Source organism: Podarcis vaucheri, assembly GCF_965113315.1.
Source record: "Podarcis vaucheri genome assembly, chromosome: 9".
Classification (NCBI taxonomy): domain Eukaryota; kingdom Metazoa; phylum Chordata; class Lepidosauria; order Squamata; family Lacertidae; genus Podarcis; species Podarcis vaucheri.
In genome coordinates this window covers 19011801-19034920 of record NC_138767.1, presented here as the reverse complement: position 1 = coordinate 19034920, position 23120 = coordinate 19011801, and the positions used below count along the sequence as shown (strand labels likewise).

The 23120-nt window shown below is 41.8% G+C and overlaps 1 protein-coding gene across 7 annotated transcripts in view; it reads right to left on the bottom strand.

The window, feature by feature from the left end:
- GRID2 (glutamate ionotropic receptor delta type subunit 2) overlaps positions 1 to 23120 on the bottom strand; it is an 830074-nt gene that overhangs the window by 160024 nt on the left and 646930 nt on the right. For all 7 annotated transcript variants that reach the window (XR_014223025.1, XR_014223026.1, XM_082236355.1 and 4 more), the window contains exons 10-11: positions 18557 to 18754; positions 1026 to 1338 (exon numbers count right to left, since the gene is read on the bottom strand). Coding sequence is in view for 5 of the 7 variants with exons in the window: in XM_082236355.1 (XP_082092481.1) it covers positions 1026 to 1338; positions 18557 to 18754 (511 nt within the window). In the remaining 2 variants the exon portion in view is untranslated. The remainder of the gene's footprint in view (positions 1 to 1025; positions 1339 to 18556; positions 18755 to 23120) is intronic.

Below are 23120 nucleotides of genomic sequence, written 5' to 3'. Positions count from 1 at the left end.
TTATTATTATTATCCCTGACCTTTAGCCTATGTGATTGGCTCTATGTGATTGACTTCAGGATACGCATTTGCCCTCAAGTTCAACACCTGACATTGCCAGGTTTCTATTCTTTTACACTCTCTACCACCACAGTTTCTCTGCTTGTCTGCCTCTAATCTTAATTCTCTGCCACATCTATCTTGCTTAGATACATTTTCCTTAGCTGCTCATTAAGCTTATCCTTTCTCACCCTCATTTCAGGATTCATCTCTTTACTCAATCATTTTTTACACTGTTTTCTTATTCTGTTCATTCTTTCCCAATCTACTTTCATCATGAGTCATAGATTCATAGAATTGCAGGGGACTCCAAGGGCCATCTAGTCCAACCCGCTACAAGGCAGGAATCACAACCAAATAATTCCTGACCGGTTGCCATCCAACCTCTGCTTAAAAACCTCCAAGGAAGGAGAGTGCATCATTCCACTGTCAAACAGTTCTTAGTGTCAGAAAGCTATTCCTCATGTTTCATCAGAATCTCCTTTCATTTCTTTGGAACCCATTGGTTCAGCTCCTACCCTCTGGAGCAGGAGAAAACAAACTGGCTCCCTTTTCCATCGGACAGCCCTTCGGTTTTTTTCCTTGTTACAAAATTGTACACACATAAATCATAAAACATGGCATAACTAAAAGAAAATGGGTCATGTCTCTTCCCAGAATAGAAGCCTGTACGCAGTCTTCTTTTTTCCCTTTTTACTTCTTTTAAACAAACTCTTTAAAAGGCACAGTCTCTTTTAGGAGCTTAATAAATGGCACATACATGTACTCATGCAAAGCATGTTCTCTGCCACATAGCCAGGTTTGGGGAATGTGTAGCCCTCCAGATGTTGCACTACAACTCCCATCATCCCTGACCATTGGCCATGTTGGCTGGAACTGATGGTAATTGGAGTCCAACAGCATCTGGAGGGTCACACAGGTCCTGTATCCCTATAATAAGAGCTGGCCTCCCTGTCATTTGCTAAGGTAATATTTCCCCCCCTTACCTTGCTGCACGAAGGATCCATAAACAAACCACATAGAGTTGTAGAGAGTCGTTGAAGTCATTGATCCCATTTGCAGACGTGGTGGATTGAGCCAATTTAAGAGGTATACCAAAAGTCCGACCAGCAGTACAGTGCCAGCTATACAAGCCCAGAGGGAGAGGTCAAATGGTGCTAAGCAGGCAAACATGTCCATTGTCTTTTCAGCCTTCTGAAGCAGCACACCCACTGAATAGTCCATGTAACGGGTGGTAAAATCGACCACATTTTCCCGATCTGGTGTGATGGTTAATGCGGAAATGCCTATATCAGCTCTCTGCAGGAGAAAGAGTGAGAGAGAGGAGAACATTCATTTTCATGAGCAATAGAAAAATTTCAAAACCGTCATTTGATTTATAGCCTTCAACCCTATCTCAGCAAAGCAGTTGCCCAGATTTGTTTATTTTAAATATATTCCTTATACATCCATCCAAATAGCAACACTGCTAAGGGGAGAGAGCAGAATAGATACAAACTTGGCTATAAGCTTTTTTAAAAATTAGGTTTTATTGAGGTTTTTTGTGTTACAAAGCAAACAGATAAACAGGGAAAGGTACATCTGTTGTCTCCACCTTCAATTCATAGTTGTTTTCACAGTTTGTTTGCATTTTGTGAGAGACACTTTTGTCATAGACATCTTGCAGTTGGGGGAAAGGAGAGAGGATAGGAGAGAGGGGGGGAGAGAGTTGGAGGATATTGTTCTTTTGCCTATTGGCATCAGGTTATTTCTGAAAGTTCAAAAAGAAGCAGATATTTCAAATGTAAGTGACGAGTGGGAAATAACTGCTTTTGGATCTTTATCTAGGTCTTTCTTATGGACACCAGTGTCACTACTGAAGCAAACTGGAAACCCTTGTGAGTAGATGAGGACTTCTGTCAAATTAAGGTCTTGTGCTGTCAACTTAGAAATGAATTCCACTCTGCTCAACAGGACTCACTCACTAGTGCTTAGGATCACAGCCTTAACTGATTCACCTGTTCCCTTTTATTTAAATACATTTGCATGTTGCCCAAGCTGCCATAGCCTTTTGAGATACTGAAGAAATAATTTACAATTTAAAGTGAGTGTGTGAGAGAGAACATAACTACCAAAACTACCGTATTTTTCCATGTATAAGATGCCCCCTATTTTGGGGGACTCCAAATTAAGAAAACACCCCTCAGCACTACCTGTGTATAAGATGAGCCCCAATTTTAAACCTAATTTTTTGGTTTAAAAACCTAGTCTTAGACATGGAAAAATACAGCAATCTTTATGAAAAATACTTAATGTGGCATTTCTACAAAACAACTCCAGTGGGAAAAGTGGGCTGATTTTTGGAATTTTAGCTATGATTTTAGTTATGATTTTAACCCCTTTTGTAGTTTTGTATCCAAGTCTATGCACTTCCTGACTGAGCAGAATATTGATTCAATCAAATGCATTTGTGATTGTTCTATAAGTTTGTTTGCTGCTCTAACTACTGGTACCTCTGAACAATTAATCCTAAAACTTTTAAAGGCTTTGCATTTTTTCTTAGACTGAGTCTGATGTCTTATATAAGATCATCTCTGATAGCCATAAACCTAACATGAACTACCTAAGAGCTAATTGGGTTCATGATTCAGAATGCAACAATGGAAGGATGCCATTAAATCATTAACCATATCATCTGTTGTCTTAGGCTCATTCAGCAAAAAATTGTACTTGAAATTCACTGGCCTTCAAAAAAGCCTTTTGTATATAAGAATTTTGAAAAATAAGTGGTGCAGAAATGATGGCTCACAAGAGACTCTCATCCGTATAATTTGGAAAGGCCCTACTATTGTGTCCTTTTAGAAAGATACCATCGACAGAAATAACGTACTCCTGTCCTTCAAGTCAGAACTCTCATTTAAACATCTTTTTTTCTGGGACACATCCTTGAAATCTGGAAGCTCCAAAAATCTACTATACTCTGCACTGCCAGAGCATCATTTGTAGCAAAGCATATTATGTTACAGTTCTGGTAATCATGTCCTTTGCCTCTAATCGAAAATTGGGTTGAAGACCTTTAAGACTTCTCCATTAAAAAAATGAATCATGTACTGTAAGACAGAGAGATCAGATAAATTTAATGCAATTTGGCAGCCTTTTCTAGAGTTGTTTTCTAATTGAATGTTACTCTTTTGCTGAGGTTTCACCCATGCACAAAAAGACCTTTTTAATTTAATATTTTCTCATTATGTCAAAACTCTGCCCTTTTTTTTGAAAACTAAATGCATTCTATTGGGAAATGTTGACTGGTTAAAGGAATAGATGTGGGGAGTAGTGGAGGGGGGTTATTTTTGTTTTATCGCCAAATGAGAAGATAACAACACTGTTCTCATCTTCCTTATTGTACTATCAGATTTTGTGTTAAACTCCTATTGATGTGAAATAACATATTTGTGATAAAAGAGTGCTTAACTGTGGATGGACGATGCCAATAGGCCTTTTGTTGTGTTGTTTGTTATACTTCTGTTTCTTCAGAGAACTCCTTTCCTGCCCTTCAACCCAACACCAAGGCAGTTCTCAATAATAAAAGTAGAAACCAAAATTCAAAACACGTAAAACCAGATCAATAAACTCAAATCAATAGCACCAACATAAAAATAGCTGTGAAAAGAGCCGCAGCAGCAACATTTTCTGAACTGGATCAGCTTGCACCAAAGCTCCTGTACAAGAAAAAGGGTTGGGGGAATCTACTATATACCTTGGAGAAGCGGGGGTGTGGATGAGCCTAAGGTCGGGCAGGTGTCAAGTTTAAGATAGCAAATTAGGGTAAGAAAGCAACAGCCAGGCAGACTTCTCACACTGAAAGACATTGTTCCAGTTACAGATAGGTAGCCGTGTTGGTCTGCCGTGTTGGTCTTCAGTGTATCTGAAGAAGTGTGCATGCACACGAAAGCTCATACCAAGAACTAACTTAGTTGGTCTTTAAGGTGCTACTGGAAGGATTTTTTTTATTTTGAAAGACATTGCTCACTCTGAAAATCTAGCTGGTATTCAGAGGCATATTGATGATGGGTCTCAAACCCTTGGGCGAGTTAGGAACTTCCCCTGCAGATTGCTCTGGCTGATTGAGTGGACTCAACCAATAGTGGGCCCAACTGTCAGGAAGGCAGTTTCTGCACATGCTGCATAGGGAAGTGAGGGGCAGCTGGGAAGGAAGCCCATCTAGGAGAAGGAAAACTCTGATCCTAAACCTCTAATGCCTTGCAGGATATCTTCAGGAGAAGAAAAGGCTAAGGAGTAAACCAGGCTTCTTCAGCCTCAGCCTACAACTCCCATGATCCCTAGCTAGCAGGACCAGTGGTCAGGAATGATGAGAACTGTAGTCTCAAAACATCTGGAGGGCCGAGGTTGAGGAAGCCTGGAGTAAACCATACACAAATCCAGAGAGGAGTACCTAAGATGGTTGGGAGGTGCCTTGTACGCCTCCTTCCAGTAACTCCTGCAACCAAGCTGGTGCCAAACGTATTGTTCTGCTTTCCTTTGGACCACATCAGCGAGACCAAGAGGGGGCTCTTGTCATCTGGGCAGCCCTGGACCTCCAAACTCTGCCCAGGCTTGTGCCCTGGGGAGACCACTTCAGTGCCACTAGAACAGAGGTTTGACTTCACCTCCATTGTCTTTCGTGATAGATGCAGATGCCGACAACGATGACTTAAGTTCTATCACACACACACTCCCAATTTTAGTATGCATAATACTTCACTTGTAAGCCATCTCTGCAGCGTATGAGACCCTACTGCTGCATGGAGTGCTGGACCACTAATTCCACAACTATTTTACGCTGAACCTGAATGCAATACCTCCTCTTACTGCTGATTACTGGCTTAGCACAACTACAGTTTCCTTTTTTAACAGAGCTCTCTGATGCCTGCCTGCAATTGGAGAACTGCCTTTTTTAATCCAAAGAACCACACATCCTGTCTGAAGTGAATCAGAACTTTGATTACAAATTTATTACAAAAGAGTACAATATACTGTTGGTTTTCCTTTGTCTTGCGGATGTTCTGGTTGCAAAGTAACTTCAGAAAAATGAACATCTCCCGACATCCCTGGCAGATGTTAAATAGCACCTGAAAATGAAGTTACTATACCATATGGCTACCTGTCCTATACATAACAACCACGCTGCCTTTGTTCCTTCCAGACCCATTTAAGATATGAAGAAGGCTATTAATACATCCCTTGATCTAACCAGCTTACTGCTCAGCACATCTCAAGAGACAGCAGTCCCAACTTCAGTAGGTGTTATTTTAACTTTCTTTTCACATGTGCCATTATAATTGCAGCAAAAGCCAAAGATGGTGTTTAAGGCAGTCATGTTAATGTGTTGTGTTTTTTTTTTCTTTTAAGGAAATTAAATACTGAATAAGTGACCGACTGTCCTTTTTTGAAATATGAAAAAGAATATTTAAATGCTCAAAAAGCTTTTACTCGTTTGAAGTAATGAGCTTTGCCTGTGATTGAAGCTGTGTGAGGCCCTTTATTGGAAGCTGAGCAGAGTGGAGGGCAGGAAGAATGCGTGAATGGTTGGATCTGATCAATCAACATACAACTGTATTGAACATTGGGGATTTTCTTTCATCTCTGTCTAATGATGGCAATGTATCCTCCTTGCCACTCTGTAAAGTGAAATGTATCCAGCATCTAAAGTCTCACAGAATGGTCTGTGTAGGAAAGAGGAATGGATCCCCTTTGACTGTTCTATATATTCAGGCCCATTGATCACTAAAGGTTTTCCTGGACATATCGGCTTGAGGGGACCAACATTTTTCTATCATGAGAAAAATACTACATATACTGGTACATTAACCTAGCATATGAGGGAGAAGGTGAGTCTGAATATGGTACTTGTGCATGTACAAGGAATATTTAAACATTCAATCTCGAAGCCGCAGCTTGAAGACTGACATGTATTTATAAAAACATTTGCATATACCATGATTTCATTTTAGAAAAATCAAAGTGCCTCACTATATATGTGGGAATTTAAGTTGAGTGGTTAATGTGCATAACAACTGACCACTGTGCATATTCACCAGGCCTAATGGAGAATGTGCAAATAATCCTTCCAGGAAGAGGGCACTGTGCACATTTTCTGGACAATATACATAATTTCCAATAGGCTTTGGGAAAGATGTATGAGGCTACCACCTTGCTGAATCTGATTGGCCTGGCTCTGATCTGTACTTAGGTGAGTGCCTGAGAACCACATGCACACCATTCTGAAAATCCCTGACAAAAGAAAGGTGAACTATACATGTAAGAACATAAATAAAATTAACAATGTAATTCATACCCTCCAAGTGTGCCTATTTTTCAGGGACAGACCTAGAATTACAGAAGCTGTCCCTGTTTTCCTTATTCCTCTCCTCCATGTCTCAGAGAACAATTAGAAGTGGTCTCTGTGTGTGTTTGCATAGGTGCAAAAACCTATTGTGATAATAAAATACCTGCACTAAATGAAGAGAATAGTGATGCTGGCATATGAAGTCCTTCCTATAATTTTGAAGGAAAGGTCACCAATCCACTTTAAATTCTTCTCTTATGAAACACAGGGAGTGTTGATTCCTTTATTGTAAAAGGAGCTTTACATTGTCTACTCAGAAGTAAGTCCCACAGTATCCCCAGTTAACTGGGTAAAGACTGGTCAGCCTTACGCTGCAGGCCCAAGCATTTTTACTCAAAAGTAAGACCCATTGAGTTCAATAGCATTCTCACAGTTTCCATTATTATTGATAGCCCACCTTTTCCCCTGACAGGGACTCGAGGCAGCTTACAGCTAAAATTTTATTTCATTCTGTTTATCTGTGGAAGGTATTGTACACAATGCCTTCCCTCACACGTTTTTTTTCTTTACAACAGTCCTGAGAAGTAGGATTGGTGGAGAGGTTGTAATTGGCTTGATGTAGATGTATATATGACATCTACATGTTTGGCCAGTTAAAACATGGGAGAAGCTTCCTGATGTAGAATGGGATATCCCTATTTTCATCTGAGAAATTTTGGATGAATAATATTATTATTCATCATCATGGAGATCAAAATGGGGCACAAAAATATTTTTTTTTTTTGAAAACCCAAGCTATAACAAGACAGCAGATCAGAAGCAGCACTGCAAAAAACTTTAAAATGCAATACATATCCTGTTTGTCAGCTCAATCCAGATCAACCCATTGGAAATTCTCTCAAAAACAAATACATCTCTACCCGGCAACAAAATGCCATAAAGGAATGATCAATGGCCTTTAGTGCCACAATTCACTAGACAAGTTGCAAAACTATACTTTGTCCAATAAACAGTCAGTAAAGGTAAAGGGAACCCTGACCATTAGGTCCAGTCGTGGCTGACTCTGGGGTTGTGGTGCTCATCTCGCTTTATTGGCCGAGGGAGCCGGCGTACAGCTTCCAGGTCATGTGGCCAGCATGACTAAGCCGCTTCTGGCAAACCAGAGCAGCACATGGAAACGCCGTTTACCTTCCCGCAGAAGCGGTACCTACTTATCTACTTGCACTTTTATGTGCTTTTGAATTGCTAGGTTGGCAGGAGAAGGGACCGAGCAACGGGAGCTCACCCTGTCACGGGGATTCGAACCGCCAACCTTCGGATTGGCAAGTCCTAGGCTCTGTGGTTTAACCAACAGCGCCACCCGCGTCCCTAAAACAGTCAGTAGAGACCTTCATTAATTGGGTTCCCTCAGATATCCTAGGTCTACTTGATTTCACAGGAACTAAAACCTGAAAATCACCAGTTTCTCCTGTAGTTTAGTTCCTGTAAGCCCCTTCACAAAACAAAAATCTCAACTTTTTGAGATGGTTGTACCACCATGGCACTATGGTGGTATAATCAAGTGGCAACCACTGACCTAGCCACTCCCTTGCTGCAGATCTAATTTGGCAAAGGGATGTAGCTTAGCACGAGAGTTGAGAAGGTCCAGGTTCAATCCCCAGCATCTCCAGATAAGGCTGGGAGAGACTCCTAACTAAAAACTTTGGAGAGCTGCTGCCAGTCAGTGTAGACAATACTGAGGTAGATGGATTCAGTACAGTGGTGCCTCGCAAGACGAAAATAATCCGTTCCCTGAGCCTCTTCGTTTAGCGGTTTTTTCGTCTTGCGAAGCAACCCTATTAGCAGATTAGCGCTATTAGCGGTTTAGCGGCTATTAAAGGCTTAGCGGCTAAAAGGCTATTAGCGGCTTAGCGGCTTAGAAAAAGGGGGGGAGCGGAAAAAAATCGGAACACTCGCAAGACGTTTTCGTCTTGCGAAGCAGCTCAAAAACGGAAAACCCTTTCGTCTAGCGGGTTTTCCGTCTTGCGAGGCATTCGTCTTGTGGGGCACCACTGTATAAGGCTGCTTCCTATTCTATACTGTTCTATGCTATGCTAATAGAAGGATGGCATTCCAATAGGAAATAATCATATGATCTGCACAACCATGTGATCTGGACAACAAAAAGTGAGATTGGCACTTGCATTGCTTTGGAGCCCAAACCATACCTCCCCCCCCTGCTTTTTTAATCTCTGCCATAACATTTCATTGAGGCAGGAATAAGGCCACACTCAACTCCTACTGGTTGAAAAGCAATTGTCTGAATCTATCATATGTGAGAACAGAGCATGAGTTCAGGCATGTTATGGATTTAAAAAATATGATGTAGAACAGAGTATCCCAACCTGGTGCCCTCTAGGTTTTTGGACTACAACTCCCATCAGCCCGAACCAGCACAGCCAATTGCCAGGGGTGATGGGGATTGTAGTCCAAAACATCTGGAGGGCACCAGGTTGGGGGAAGGTTGCTGTAGAACAATTGCAACTATCCATTTATGAATATTCAATTTATGTTTATGTAGAAGCACTTTCCCAGTATTGAGGCTCACTTCCAAAATGACATTAATTGCTTGTCACTTACATTATTAGTTCACAGAGTAAAACAAGGTTTCATTTGTTAGAAAATAAACAGTAGTGAAATGTGAGTCTCTCTTCACAGTCAAGGTGAGAGCAGTCATCACTGTCCAGGTGAACTAGCCTGATTTCTGATAGGGGTGGCACCCCGGTGGCCATGTTGTGACTGCCCAGAACTTGTGCCAATCATTCCAGTGGTGGTCCATGGCATCACTGAGCTCCTGAAGGGAAGCATTTCTAATGATATGCAAATAAAGCCAAATTAGCTCAAAATTGGAAAGGAAGAAATGTGAAAATGCCTATCATTATCCTGTCAAAATTAATCAGAGAAACAGCAGTTTGTACAAGCCAAGGTTTGCTAAGTGATCCATGGGAAAAAAGAAGATAAAATATGTGCAATTGTGTCAATATTTAGATGCAAAGGTGCCAGTTCGAAGTATAAACATATAAAGTGGGGCATACAAGCCTCTTATAGTGACTGTGAAAACATCACCCAGTATCAGTTTTTAGCATATCATATCATCCGATTTGCTTAACAAATTTAATGCAACATTAATCAAAGATAAAGTTAATTTATTAACATAGACTGCAAGGGATCGCTTTCTAGCTTGAAAATTAACAAGAATTAGAGATAGCATAGTTTTTAAAATATGTGGACCACATCATCATCACCATTACTATTATTAGTATTTATCAGATTTATTGGCTGATCTTCAAGAGAAAATATCAGAGTGATGAACAATAGTTACACAGCAAATATTGTGCCCACATATAAAATACAACCAACTATAATAATAAAAAACACAGCATCAGTATTAAACATCAAAATCACTAAAAAACCTAACAAGAGTTGCAACAACAATAGAGGTACAACAGGGCCTGGCCAATCCAGTTACTTCCTAATGCTTTCATAAAACCACAAATCTTCACAAAGCCACCAAAACTAACCAATAAGGTGCTAAGCCAAGCTGCCTGAGGGAGGGAATTCCATCATGGGGGCACCACCACCAAGAAGGCCTTGTCATGGGCCACTGCAGCGGAAACTTCACTCAGCAACAGGAACACCAGATCTTAACTGGGAGATTGCTGCACGTACTGGCTAGAAAGTGGAAATTACAAACGTGTAGCAGTTCCCCTCACATTGAAGGTGGCATGGGGAAAAACCTGCTCAATATGTGTGACAAATTTTAACAAAAGTAGGTCTGCATATAGTGAGTTTACGTGATGTCCTTAAATAACAAGCATCTGCAGTGAGTTACCTTGACCTGATTATTTCATGCAGGCACCTGTAACTTGAGAAAAATGCTAAGGTTGCTGCTGGTTACTGAGAGGTGGAGGCTGAGGCAATGGGTAGGTGGGCACAGTGCAAGCAGAGCAGGGGGCGGTGGCGTAGCGTGGGGGGTGCAGGGGGGGCCGGCCGCACCGGGCGCAACATCTGGGGGGGGGGCGCTCGCACTCGCAGCTCTCTGCCCCTACCTGGCTCACTCACTCACTCTCAGTGCTGTCACAGATTTCGCAAAAATTTCGCTATTGTCACATGGATCCTCCTCTTAGCCAATCAGGAAATGGGATCCACTTCCTCGTTGGCCGAAAGGCAAATGCATGCAATTGGCTGAGCTGCCAAGCAGGAGGTGGGAGGACTCGAGGAGATGCGGGGAACTGAGTAGAAGTCGCCGCTGCAGGTAATTCTCTCTGCATTGAAAGGGGGCACACTGGTCTCTATGTATTGAAAGGGGGCACGCTGCTCATCCTGCATGTTGAGCTGACCAGATGGATTGAAGTTTGGTTGGTTCAACAGTGATGAGACAGATTTTGATCCATATGTAGCTGCTCCAGCTCAACATAAGTTGATGTAAGCCAGTGGGTCTAGCAACCTTTAATTTATTTTTTTGCTGAAAGAGTAAGGCAATAGTTATGAAGGTGAATAAACATTATGTTAAGAGTAAAGAAATGGTTATACAATGAAGGGGTGATAAAAGTGCAGCAAGGCAAGAAAGTGATTTCCTTTTAGGTACATTTTACTTGAATTACATCAGTATTTTCGTAACAAACAATACATGTGCTTAGGGGGTAAGGGTTTCTTTAACTAATCTAGTGGAAGAGACTCGAGTGCTAAAATCCACAGGTTAGGGGGCGCAAATTACTTGCCTTGCCCCGGGTGCTGACAACCCATGCTACACCACTGGCAGGGGGAGTATCTGATTGGCTCTGCCTCTGAGACTGAGACCCCCCTCTTCTGCCTTGACCCTTCCCCTCTTGGTAGAAGACGAAGTAGAAGAGTTTGGATTTGATATCCCGCTTTATCACTACCCGAAGGAGTCTCAAAGCAGCTAACATTCTCCTTTCCCTTCCTCCCCCACAACAAACACTCTGTGAGGTGAGTGGGGCTGAGAGACTTCAAAGAAGTGTGACTAGCCCAAGGTCACCCAGCCGCTGCAAGTGGAGGAGCGGAGACGCAAACCCGGTTCACCAGATCATGAGTCCACCACTCTTAACCACTACACCACACTGGCTTTCTGCAATAACCCTGTCATTGGAAAGGCAGATAAGCGTGGACTTCCGGGTTGGTGCCTCCGGCAATGGCTGAATTCCTCTGATCGGGAGGAATTTGCCCCGTAGGAATTTGGGTCTGTACCGCCACGGCGAAGGTGGAGACCCGTACAAATCACAGGCGGGAGAAGCCTGTGAACGTGGGATTCGGTGGGCACCTTTTGCGCCTCCCCTACTTGCGGGAAAACCCAGTTTCGGGGATCTGGACCAACGTGGGGTGAGTGGCGCGGTGCTTCGAATCGTCTGCTTCTTCCACGGAGCGAAGCCGCATAGCTGTTGTCGGAGAGCACTGACTTTTTCCTGTGGACAATTTGACTCTAAAGTAATTACCCGTGAGTAGAGCTGAATTGGGAAGAATTGGATTTTTAAACGTTTAATCTGGCATCGAAACGGGGAGGTTCAATACAGGAAGTCCGCCTCCCCCTTTTGTAAATAAACTGAAGCAAGGAGGCTGCAAGCTAAAGTCTTGGAAAGCCTTTTGTAAAAAACTAAATTTCCATCGGTAAAGAACTAACCCCCCCCCCTTTTGGAGACAGGAGAAGGGGGGGGGAGTGGTGGACTGAATATGCCTGTAGGAGAGAGTTAAGAGAGTTGAAATACCGCCGCTCTGACCCTGGAAAAGGGCCCTGCTAGCAGGATTGATGTTTTTGGGAATGTCCATTGACAGCATTTAGAACGTCCATTGACAGGTAGCTAAACAAGAGAATACATTGTTTCTACTGTCTCCGGTTGTTTTCAAAAAAAAGGAGGAAAGTAACTGAAAATTGAAACTAACTTTGGATTATTGAAACTGTGTTTAAAAGAGGACATACTGACCGATACAAATAGAAACTGTTTTCCCCTAGTGGAAGCTTTTGAAATTGGTTACTTTACAGGAGCTGGGCTAGAGGAATTTCCAGCTGCAAGATAAAAAAAGTGTGAGACTTTGGAATTGACCTTGAATCTTTTAAGTGTTATGGCAAACAGAAAGGAAAAAACAGTCGGGATGTCGACAGAAGAGGCCTTAGTGGCTGCATTATTGAAAATAAACGATTTGCTGGAACAACTTCACAAGAAAACAGTCGTGATAAATGTGAAAATGGATGCTGCAAGTATTAAAATTGACTTAATCGTAGAAAGTTTAAATAACTTGGGACAAAAGGTGAATACCAATTCAGAAACCACCCAGAAACTGACACAGGAATCTACTCTGATACCGCAAACTGCAGATGAAGTCAGGGAAAAAACCCTTGCTGCTGAATTTAAAGCAATACAACTGGAGAGGAGAGTCCCATCCATACAAACTGATGAACATAAGCTGACATTCGTTATGATTGAACTTAAAGAAGAACAGATGAATTTGAAGACCAGAGCCCTATCTGAACTGGAAAAGGAAAGCTTGACAGAGTTTCAGGAGGCGACAGGACTAACATCGGTTGAGAAAGAGAGGTATTTGGGGGTTAGTATGACCGCCAAAAATGTGAATCTGTTTAAGGATAACTGTGAAGGATGTTGGATTGAAGAGAAGGGGGATTTGGAAATATGGACAAATCAGAAGTTGTTACTGTTGGGCCGAGTTACTGTGGTGGAGATGAGGGCTTCTGTGTTGCTGGGGATGTTGCTTTTGTTTCAAACATTGCAAGCTTTGGATGGGATGGATTGTTTCAGGAGGTGGCAGAGGGATGTTTTTAGAGTTGTTTGGCAGGGCAGGAAGCCTCGAGTAAAACTTAAGATATTGATGGATGCCAAAGAAGGAGGTGGACCTGCCCTGCCAGACCTTTAAATTTCATTGTGAACCACCTGCTTTTTGCTGGTTGAGAGAATGGCTGCTTCTTGAAAACACTGAAGTGTTGGACAATGGCAGACGAAGTTGATGGACTATATGGAATTGGCGGAAATGACTGGCAAGATCCGAGACCAGGGAGAAGAGTCGGTGGAAGAAGATTGGGAAAAGTTTAAAGACTATTTATAGAAATATTGTAAAATTAAGGAATGTTAGAAAAATGTTGGAATGAAGTTATATGGCTTCAGTAGAAATGTCATAATTAATTAATAGAAAATTAAAGGAAAAATAAGGCAAGAATGTGTTAAGATGATTATAGGATAGAAAACAGAGTTAGATGGAAAGGAATTGCTGAAACAATTAATAGAAGTGGAATACAAAAAGGGAGGTGTGAGGAGGTTGCTGTAAATAAGTGAATGAAATATAAGATATTTGAGGTGTTTTTAAATTGTTTTTGTTGGTTTTTGTTTTGTTTTGTTAGTCCATGTAGCATTTTTGTATTGTATTTGTATTGTTTTTTCTCTTTTCTTTTTTGTTTGTAGTGTTGTGTTGAAAATGTTGAAAAAGTAATAAATATCTTTTTTTAAAAAAAAAAGGAAAGCCAGATAAGCAACACCTCCATACCACATCCTGCCTCACTTATAGCTACTGCTTTGAGCCCTGGAGGTTTAATTCCTATGAACACTGGCTGATATTGGAGGAGTGCAGCTCACAGATAACCCTCCAACTCATCTTGAATATGAGCAGCCACAGAATCTTTTGCTTACTGATCTGGATCCTGAGTTACAAAGGCTCAAATGGTCAAACAATGGGAGGTTCTGCCAGTTCTTTCTCAAGTTAGGGGTGCCTGCATGGAATCATCAAGTTGCTAACTCCCTGCAGATCCTTGTTATTCCATAAGGTTGCAACCTTTAGCCCCAGTTCCATCTTGTATTTGCAATCCAGGACGTGGGGGAAGTGAAATTCGTTTGGACATCTCAGAGGGTAAATGTGAATAACAGAGGTCTGTCCGATATAACATTAATGCATGCAAACAGCATGTTGGAAAAAAACCCTCAACCCAGCTCAAGTTTAAAAATTTAGCACTATAAGAGTTGCACTGCAATTGTAAACATTTATGACATTTATCTATATGAAAAAACCTCCAGTTGGCCAGAGCTCTGTTTTAAAATATCTGATTTAGTTGCTTATTCATCACTGAATTATGATGAAAATGTGATGAATTTTAACAGGCCAACAGACTGATAAATGCTTTGCACCATAAGGCTAAATAAACAAGAGGAGCATCATCTCAGTCTTGCTGGGAACTCTAGAAGGTGGGAGTTCTCACACATCTTGGAGAAAATGCCACACAGGTGCAACACATCAAGCCCTGCTCTATTTTCATGCAGAAAATTTGTACTTGCCATGGCAACTGCCACCTCCTGAAGTATGGCTCCTGCAGTGGCACCTTTGAAATCTGACACGCCCCCTCAGCGAGGTGCTCTCAGCAGCCTGTTGTGCAAATGCTACTATTTTCCACACCATTTGTGTGCAGGCATAATTTGATGACTCAGCGTATCCTCAAATGCCATGATCCATGCAAGCTCAAGGACACCACCCCAGAAAGCAATGCGGGACGGAACATCAGCTCAGAATTGGTTGAACTGGCTGCTGTGTTAAGCTGCGATCATGTTGGACTGACAGTAGGGGCAGTGGCAGACTGGGCTGAGGTGCTCTGCCAGCATCACTCCACCAGCATGGAGCTACTTATTTCATGCACTGAATGTGCGGACGGAAGTGCTTCTGGTCTGAGCCTGACTGCTGTGCCAGAACCACAGCTAATGTTGGTTACAGGGCTGCAGATGTGGTGGCCCCACCTCTCCATTCTTCCCCACCCGGGCTAGGATTTGGTTTGCATTGCCAGACAATGCCGGGCAATGCAGAGCTGATGATATGAACACAATGGACTCTCTTGTCTTTAGCACCAGTTAATTGTTATTTAATTTAATGATACACTGAGTGGTGAGAAGGCTTACTTGGTGGTGGCTCCTCATTTGATCACCTGTCTCCCTTAATATCAAGAGAGGAGAGTGTTCCTGTGCTCAGGTCCTGCTGGTTTCCCACAGGCCTCTGATTGGCCACTGTGAGTACAGGATGCTGGACTATATGGGTCACTGGCTTTTAGCTCAGTCAATGCAGCATGGCAGCTAAGTCAAGGTTTGGCTTAGCATGCCATCTGAACCTGGCTTCACGGTTTAGCTTGATCTTCCTAAAGCACAAGCTGCACCCAAGGTTTGTTTTCGGCTACAGATCTTGGTTAAGGAGGAGAGAGCTTAATCATGAACTTGGGACTGGATGACATACTAAGCCAAACCTTGGCTTAATTCCCACGCCACACTGAACTAAAAGGACAAGGAAGGAGCAAAGCAGGTACAAGCTTCTTCCTGAGAGCCAGCACTTCTGCACAGTTCCAGTATGCCATAGTTTGGCTTACTCCGCCAAGTGAACGAGGCCAACACATGGACATCTGTGAGCATTGTTATGGGCACCCATCTGTCTCAAGAGACAGTGGAGTGAGTCTCGGGGGCGGGGGTGAAATCAAACCGCTGCATTAGCAGCAGTGAAGTTACCTCCCCAGGGTGCACACCTGGGCAGGCAGTGTGTATAGAGATCCTGGACTGCCCAGGCAAGATGTCCTCTTGGCCTTACTGATGTGGTCCAAAGGAAAGCAGAGCAATGCATTTGGCACCAGTTTGGCTGTAGGAGTTGCTGGAAGGAGGCATACAAGGCGCCATCCAACCATCTTAGGGACTCCACTCTGGATCTGTGTAGGAATTAGTCTTTAGCTTTTTCTTCTCCCAAAGATATTCCACAAAGCAGTGGAAGTTAGAATCATAGAATCATAGAGTTGGAAGAGACCACAAGGGCCATCGAGTCCAACCCCCTGCCAAGCAGGAAACACCATCAGAGCACTCCTGGTATATGGTTGTCAAGCCTCCGCTTAAAGACCTCCAAAGAAGGAGACGCCACCACACTCCTTGGCAGCAAATTCCACTGTCGAACAGCTCTTACTGTCAGGAAGTTCTTCCTAATGTTTAGGTGGAATCTTCTTTCTTGTAGTTTGGATCCATTGCTCCGTGTCCGCTTCTCTGGAGCAGCAGAAAACAACCTTTCTCCCTCCTCTATATGACATCCTTTTATATATTTGAACATGGCTATCATATCACCCCTTAACCTCCTCTTCTCCAGGCTAAACGTGCCCAGCTCCCTTAGCCGTTCCTCATAAGGCATCATTTCCAGGCCTTTGACCATTTTGGTTGCCCTCCTCTGGACACGTTCCAGTTTGTCAGTGTCCTTCTTGAACTGTGGTGCCCAGAACTGGACACAGTACTCCAGGTGAGGTCTGACCAGAGCAGAATACAGTGGCACTATTACTTCCCTTGATCTAGATGCTATACTCCTATTGATGCGGCCCAGAATTGCATTGGCTTTTTTAGCTGCCGCGTCACACTAAGTTTAGGGCTAAAGTTTTCCTTCTTCTAGATGGGCTACATTCCCAAGTTTATGAGATCCATCTGCCTCTCACTTCCCTCTACAGCATGTGAAGAAACCACCTTCTTGACCATTGGACCCACTACTGGTCTTTCCAGCTCAATCTGCTCAAGTCTCTCTTCCCATTCAGGGGATGACCCTAATTCACTGAAGGTTTGAGACCCAGCATCTACCCTCACCTGGTTTATTCAGCCAGTCTAAGCCATTCCCGGGGTATGTCTGCTGTCACACGTTGACAGCTTCTAGGAGCCACAGGTGATAGTTGAGTGCAGGGTGGGGACCAAAGGTGGAAAAGCTACCCAAGAAATAGCACAACATATCCCCTACCAGAGGAACTATCCCTCCCCTAACACCCCCCCACATACATAGAAGGTCATTTGTTGTGAGCAGACAGCTTCAACATATTTTATTCACTTGACCATGAAATCACAGCCTACTGAATCACACAACACCCCCCTAAAAAATGATATAACTATGACACTGTAGCTAAAGTTCTTGAGAAGCGTCTATGAAATATTTGAGGCATGCTCAAAGTGGCACTTCCACATGTACCCCCATCTCTGACACAGCTGATTCCTAAGCCATCTTCCTCAAGGTAAGTTTCCATTACCTGAAATGACAAGCTTTATGTTGAACCTTGAGTTCTGCATAGATTCAGTCCAGGGGAGAGAAATATGCCGAGGATCAAATGTGAAATGAACAGTGAATATATTATGCTTATTTCCTTTAATTTATTTGTTGTGGTAAACATTTAATGCAGAATTAATTAGAAATGGATGGCTTATTAATTACAGATTAGACTGTATGTGCCCAATTCACACATCTACACAACGTAAATGTTATTGTGCATCAATAAAACATTTTCCGTTGATCGTATACCTCAGTTATTATTCATAGCTATCAATACTTTTCTCTAAGTGCTCTGCATTATTTATGTAATGTGCTAGCCATTAAAGCTCATGCCATATTTTTCTCCCCAGAATGGTTTGCCCTGCTTGCTTATAGCTTGTTTTGACAAATTAACCAGTGATACTAGAAGTGCAGCCCTTGCTTCCTTTTGCTGATGCTCTTTCTCTTTGCCTTCTTGGTGCAAGTGAGGGCAAAGAGGGCTCAATTACCCTCACAAGCACGTTTGAGGTTTGGTGCGTCACTAACACTAGTGAAATTCTCAAATCTGATTGCACCACAAGTGGATGCTGTGTTAACACATACTTGGTTAAAGGAGCCTGGGGAGAGGGGAGCTCAAATTTAGACATGTATTAGTTTTTTGGCATTGGATTAGATTCCCCAGCTACATTTTTTCTCTGCATTTCCCTGGGGAAAAGGAATTATGGAAATGCCCACAGACACAAAACTGAACCTTTAGCATCATTGGCCCAGCCCTTCCAGTAGAGATTTAGCAGCTTCTTCTGTTTTATCCTTTAAAGTCTTCTGAAAACCTTTCTTTATGACCAGGCTCATGCAGACAATTAAGATAAACATCTGCTGTAATCGTTAGCTAGTGATCTGTTTTAGATTTTTATGAGGGGTTTTTTTATTGCATATATATAATAGTTGTAAAGAGCTTTGATTTTTTTAAAAAATAAAATTGTGCTATACAAGTATTTTTTAATAAACAAGCAAACAAAACAAGTACAAAATGCAAGGTGTGTAAATGAGAAGGAACTACACAAAGATAAAAGGTAGATATTTGTCTCCTATATATTTTAAGGCAATAATTACCTACATCCTTACCTTAAATACTAGTTCCCCTATCAAACCGTTCCAGGTCCCATTCTCCAGGGGGCGCCCATACTTGTGATCTGGAGCAACATAAATTTCATATGTGAAGCCAAGATATGTGGATAAGGATTCTAAGACATCGATGGAAAAGCCCTGGTATTTCTTTGGTTTCCCCAAAACATTTTCTGACACCATCACAAATGGCTCCTCCTAAACAGGGAAGAAAGAGAGGAATCTGAAGTTGTAGCAATGTAATGACTTTTTGCACTGACTGCAATGGAAAGAAACGTTCTCAAAAACTTGTTTTCTGTTATTTCTATGATTCTATGAATTATTGTTACAGCACTGCACCACTTTCCATAGCAGAACAGCCTTCCACAGTTGTCATTCAAACCAGGGCAGTGTCAAATTGCTATCAAACTTTCTATCAGCAGCATCATGAGGATCCCTGCTAAAAAACACAGCAGATAATCCAGCGACTCGTGGCAAACCATCTTTCAAGATTGCCTTTAGCTGGCCTTTGGCAAGTTGTTATGTCTCAACTTCAGTTCCTAAGCTGTACGTTGAAAGCTGCCACCCAGACTGGCTGTGGAAAGGAATAAAAACTTTGAACCATGTATGCATAGCATTTTGCACTTTAAAAAATTCATTTTTCATGTTTAAAAGTTAGTTTTTAGTCCCCAAAGTTCAGGGAAGTGGTTCAAATTCTATCAGACCATGCCTACCTTTCTTGTACTGCCATGATAGATTGCATGATGGAACTGCTTCAGTATCATGATAGATGGAACATGATATGTGATGCTTGCTGCATCACAATGGGATCCATTTCATTTGATGCAGCCTGACAATGAGGACAAGGAGTTTGTAACAACAAAGCCAACATGTTCCATTGGCACTCTCAGCTTATTAAAGTTCACCAGTAGCTGCTTACTCACACTGACCACATGACCTGGAAAAACTGCAGACAAACGCCGGCTCCCTCAGCTTGTAAAGCGAGATGAGCGCCACAACCCCAGAGTCGCCTGTGACTGGACTTAATGGTCCTTTACCTTTACCTTTTTATGCATGGCTTATTGTCTGTGTGGTTGGCTGCTTGGTTTTAAGTCATTTTGGGTTTCCCTGGGCAAGATAAAGCAACTAACAAATTTAAATAATAATAATAATAATAGCCTCTATGATTTGTTTTTATATTGAATATGCTTTGTGTATGGTTTTGTTATTATTTGTATGGTTCTGTGTCAGTTTGTACATATGCTTAGGATAAATGAATAAAAAACTATAAAATAAAATATTTTCTCCTCCTTTATACACCCAACTAACTATTGCATTCTGCAGGACAAGGCATCCTGCAGGTACAATTCTATTCAGTCATTCTGCATGGTGTCATGATCAGGCCTTCCCTGTGGTGGCAACTAACCTTTGGACAGACACAATTTACACTGTCTTTGTAATGACTCTTGCAAACTTTCCTATTTCAACAAGTCTTTTGAGAGGAGATTTTTATCCCAGCCCATATTTTTATTGGATTCGAAATTGTTTAGATGTTTGCAATTGTTTCAGCTGCTCTTATATGTGTAACTTTTGAAAATTGTTTGAACTGTTTTAATACAAGCAATTGCATTAAATATGATTTTATTGTAATGTGGAATTGCTTTGAGAAGTTCATAGGAAGCAATTCATAAATTAAATAAAATAACAACAATGGTTTAAAACAAGAAACTTCTATCAATCTGCAGCAGCCAAAAGTAGACATTATTCAACAAAAGGATCACATTAAATAGTCATCCAACATAGTTTTATTATAATCGCATGAAACATGATCTCAAAATAGGTTATTAGAAATGAAAAGGGAGAATCATTTCAGTTTTCTTTAGTGACTACTCCCTGCCACATACAAAAATAAAAATAACAGAAATATTACGCCACTGAAAACCTGTGTGCTTATTAAAGAAAAGCAAATAATAAATTAGTGATAGCCATTAAGGTGTCAGATTCCCCATGCAATAAATCTCATCAGCTAGAGTAAATGAGATCTTAAACACACGCACATCTTTGTAGTTTATCAGTCCAAATATATTATGCAGTGTTTCCTGGATCTCTTTGGAAGGGGAAAATGGGTGGTTTAAGAGACAATGTTTCATATATTAGGATGGATTTATTCACATCAGTTGTCAGGTTTATTAGGTAATAGTGGCTCATAATTCAGAATTAGAATTTTGTTAGTCAAAAGTGCATGCTAATTGTTCATCAGATTTATAGGACAGTTTGAAGCATGCAAGCAGCTTTGTATTAGATTCTAAGATTTCATTAATGAATGTGCAACAGTTGGCAAGTAAGGAAGTTCAGACTGGTTTCCATTGTGTGAGACACAGACAACAGGAATTTGATTTCAGAAAGGCTTTTGACAAAGTCCTCCATGATATGATATCTTATGGAGAAGCTGGTAAAATGTGGGCTGGATAGGTGGATTTGTAGCTGGTTGACTGACCAAGCCTAAGGAGTGCTCACTAATGGTTCTTCATCATTCTGGAAAAACGTGACAAATGGGGTGCCACAGGGTTCTGTACTGGGTCCGTTGTTCAACATCTTTAATAACAACTTGGATTAAGGAATTGGTGCAACACTCATCAAATTTGCAGATGACACCAAACTGGGAAGGGTAGCTTCCCAGAAGACAGAATCAGGATTCAAGATTATTTTAACAGATTGGAGAACTGGGCCAAAACTAACAAGTACTACCATTAGGCAGAAATAACCAGCTGCACTGACATAAGGTAGACACATAGCTTGCCAGCAGTACATGTGAAAAGGGTCTAGGAGTCTTAGTAGACCATTGGGCTGCATCAATGGAAGTATAGTGTTGAGATTAATAGAAATCATAGAACCACTTTGTTCTGCCCTGGTCAGACCACACCTGGAGTACTGTGTCCAGTTCTGGGTACCACCGTTTAAGGAGGATATTCCAAGCTGGTTTGTGTGCATAGGAGGGTTCCCAAGATGATAGAGGATCTGGAAACCAAGCTTTATGGAATGGTTGAAGGAGTTGGGTAAGTTTAGCCCGGAAAAGAGGAGACTGATAGGAGATATGAGAGCCATCTTCAAATATCTATAGGGGTGTCACATGGAAGATGGAACAAGCTACAGTGGTAGCTCGGGTTAAGTATTTAATTCGTTCCGGAGGTCCGTTCTTAACCTGAAACTGTTCTTAACCTGAAGCACCACTTTAGCTAATGGGGCCTCCCACTGCTGCTGCGCCGCCGGAGCATGATTTCTGTTCTCACCCTGAAGCAAAGTTCTTAACCCGAGGTTAGCTGGTTAGAGGGTTCTGGGTTAGCGGAGCCTTTAACCTGAAGCATCTGTAACCCAAGGTACCACTGTAGTTTTCTCCTGCTTCAGAGTAGGACCTGAACCAATGGATTCAAGTTACAAGAAAGGAGATTCCAACTAAACATAAGGGAAAACTTTCTGGCAGTAAGAGCTGTTTTACAGTGGAAGGGACTCCCTCAGAAGGTGGTGGACCCTCCTCCGCTGGAGGTTTTTAAGCAGAGGTTGGATGGCCATGTCTCTGGGATGCTTTAGTTGAGATTCATGCATTGCAAAGGGTTGGATCAGAGGACCCTTGGGGTCCATTCCTACTCTACAATTTCACGATTCTAACTGACCCCACAAACATTGCAATATATTAATATTTTTACTGAGCATGAAAACAATAGCTATACTTGGACTTTTTCAGCCTTTGGACTATGACTAGTTCTTGTAAGCCACATGACTTTTGTGGAGAACTTCTATCAGCATTCAACTCACCAATGAATCTTGAGCTGGTGATAATGATGAGTTGATGGAGGGGGACATAACTCAGTGCCAGACCATGTTTCCCCCCCAAGTAGTCCCCTTTCTCCCTGTTAAGGTCTTGTCTTTGGCAGGCCTCCAGCAGCACCGACACCTGGACATGGAGCCAGTAATAAATACCTGGCTGGGACGGGGTAACCTCTGGTGAGCTAGGTGCACATGATTCGTCCCCTACTATGGTGCTTGAATTTTAAAAGGTACCAAGGTGGCAGGGATAAAGTCTCAGTTTCAAAAAGAAAAAATCAAATTTTTACATACACACACACACTTGTTTACATTAAACCATAGTCCATATCAGTACCTATGGGGTTCCCTGAACCCCTGGACTTTCCACCACTTGGCTTCCAAAATTCATCTTCCTTTTTAAACTGCATCTAATTGCATTTATCCAAATTATTATTCTTCATTTTTATCCTTTGTTGTTGTAAATCTTAACATTTTTATAATTTTACAGTGTTCTTTAATATATTCTATAAAGTTATGCCATTCTCTATTAAATTTGTTAACCTCTTGTTGCCTGATCATCCCGGTCAGCCTTGCCTTCTCCGCATAGTCCACCATCTTCATTATCCATTCTTCTTTTGATGGGGCTCTTTCTTCTTTCCATCCCTGGGCAAATAACATTCTTGCTGCTGTCGTTGCATACATAAACAGTACTTTCTTATCCTTTGGTAATTACTGAAAGAATTACATCTTGATTTTGTCAATGGAGGCCCCTAGTAAGTAA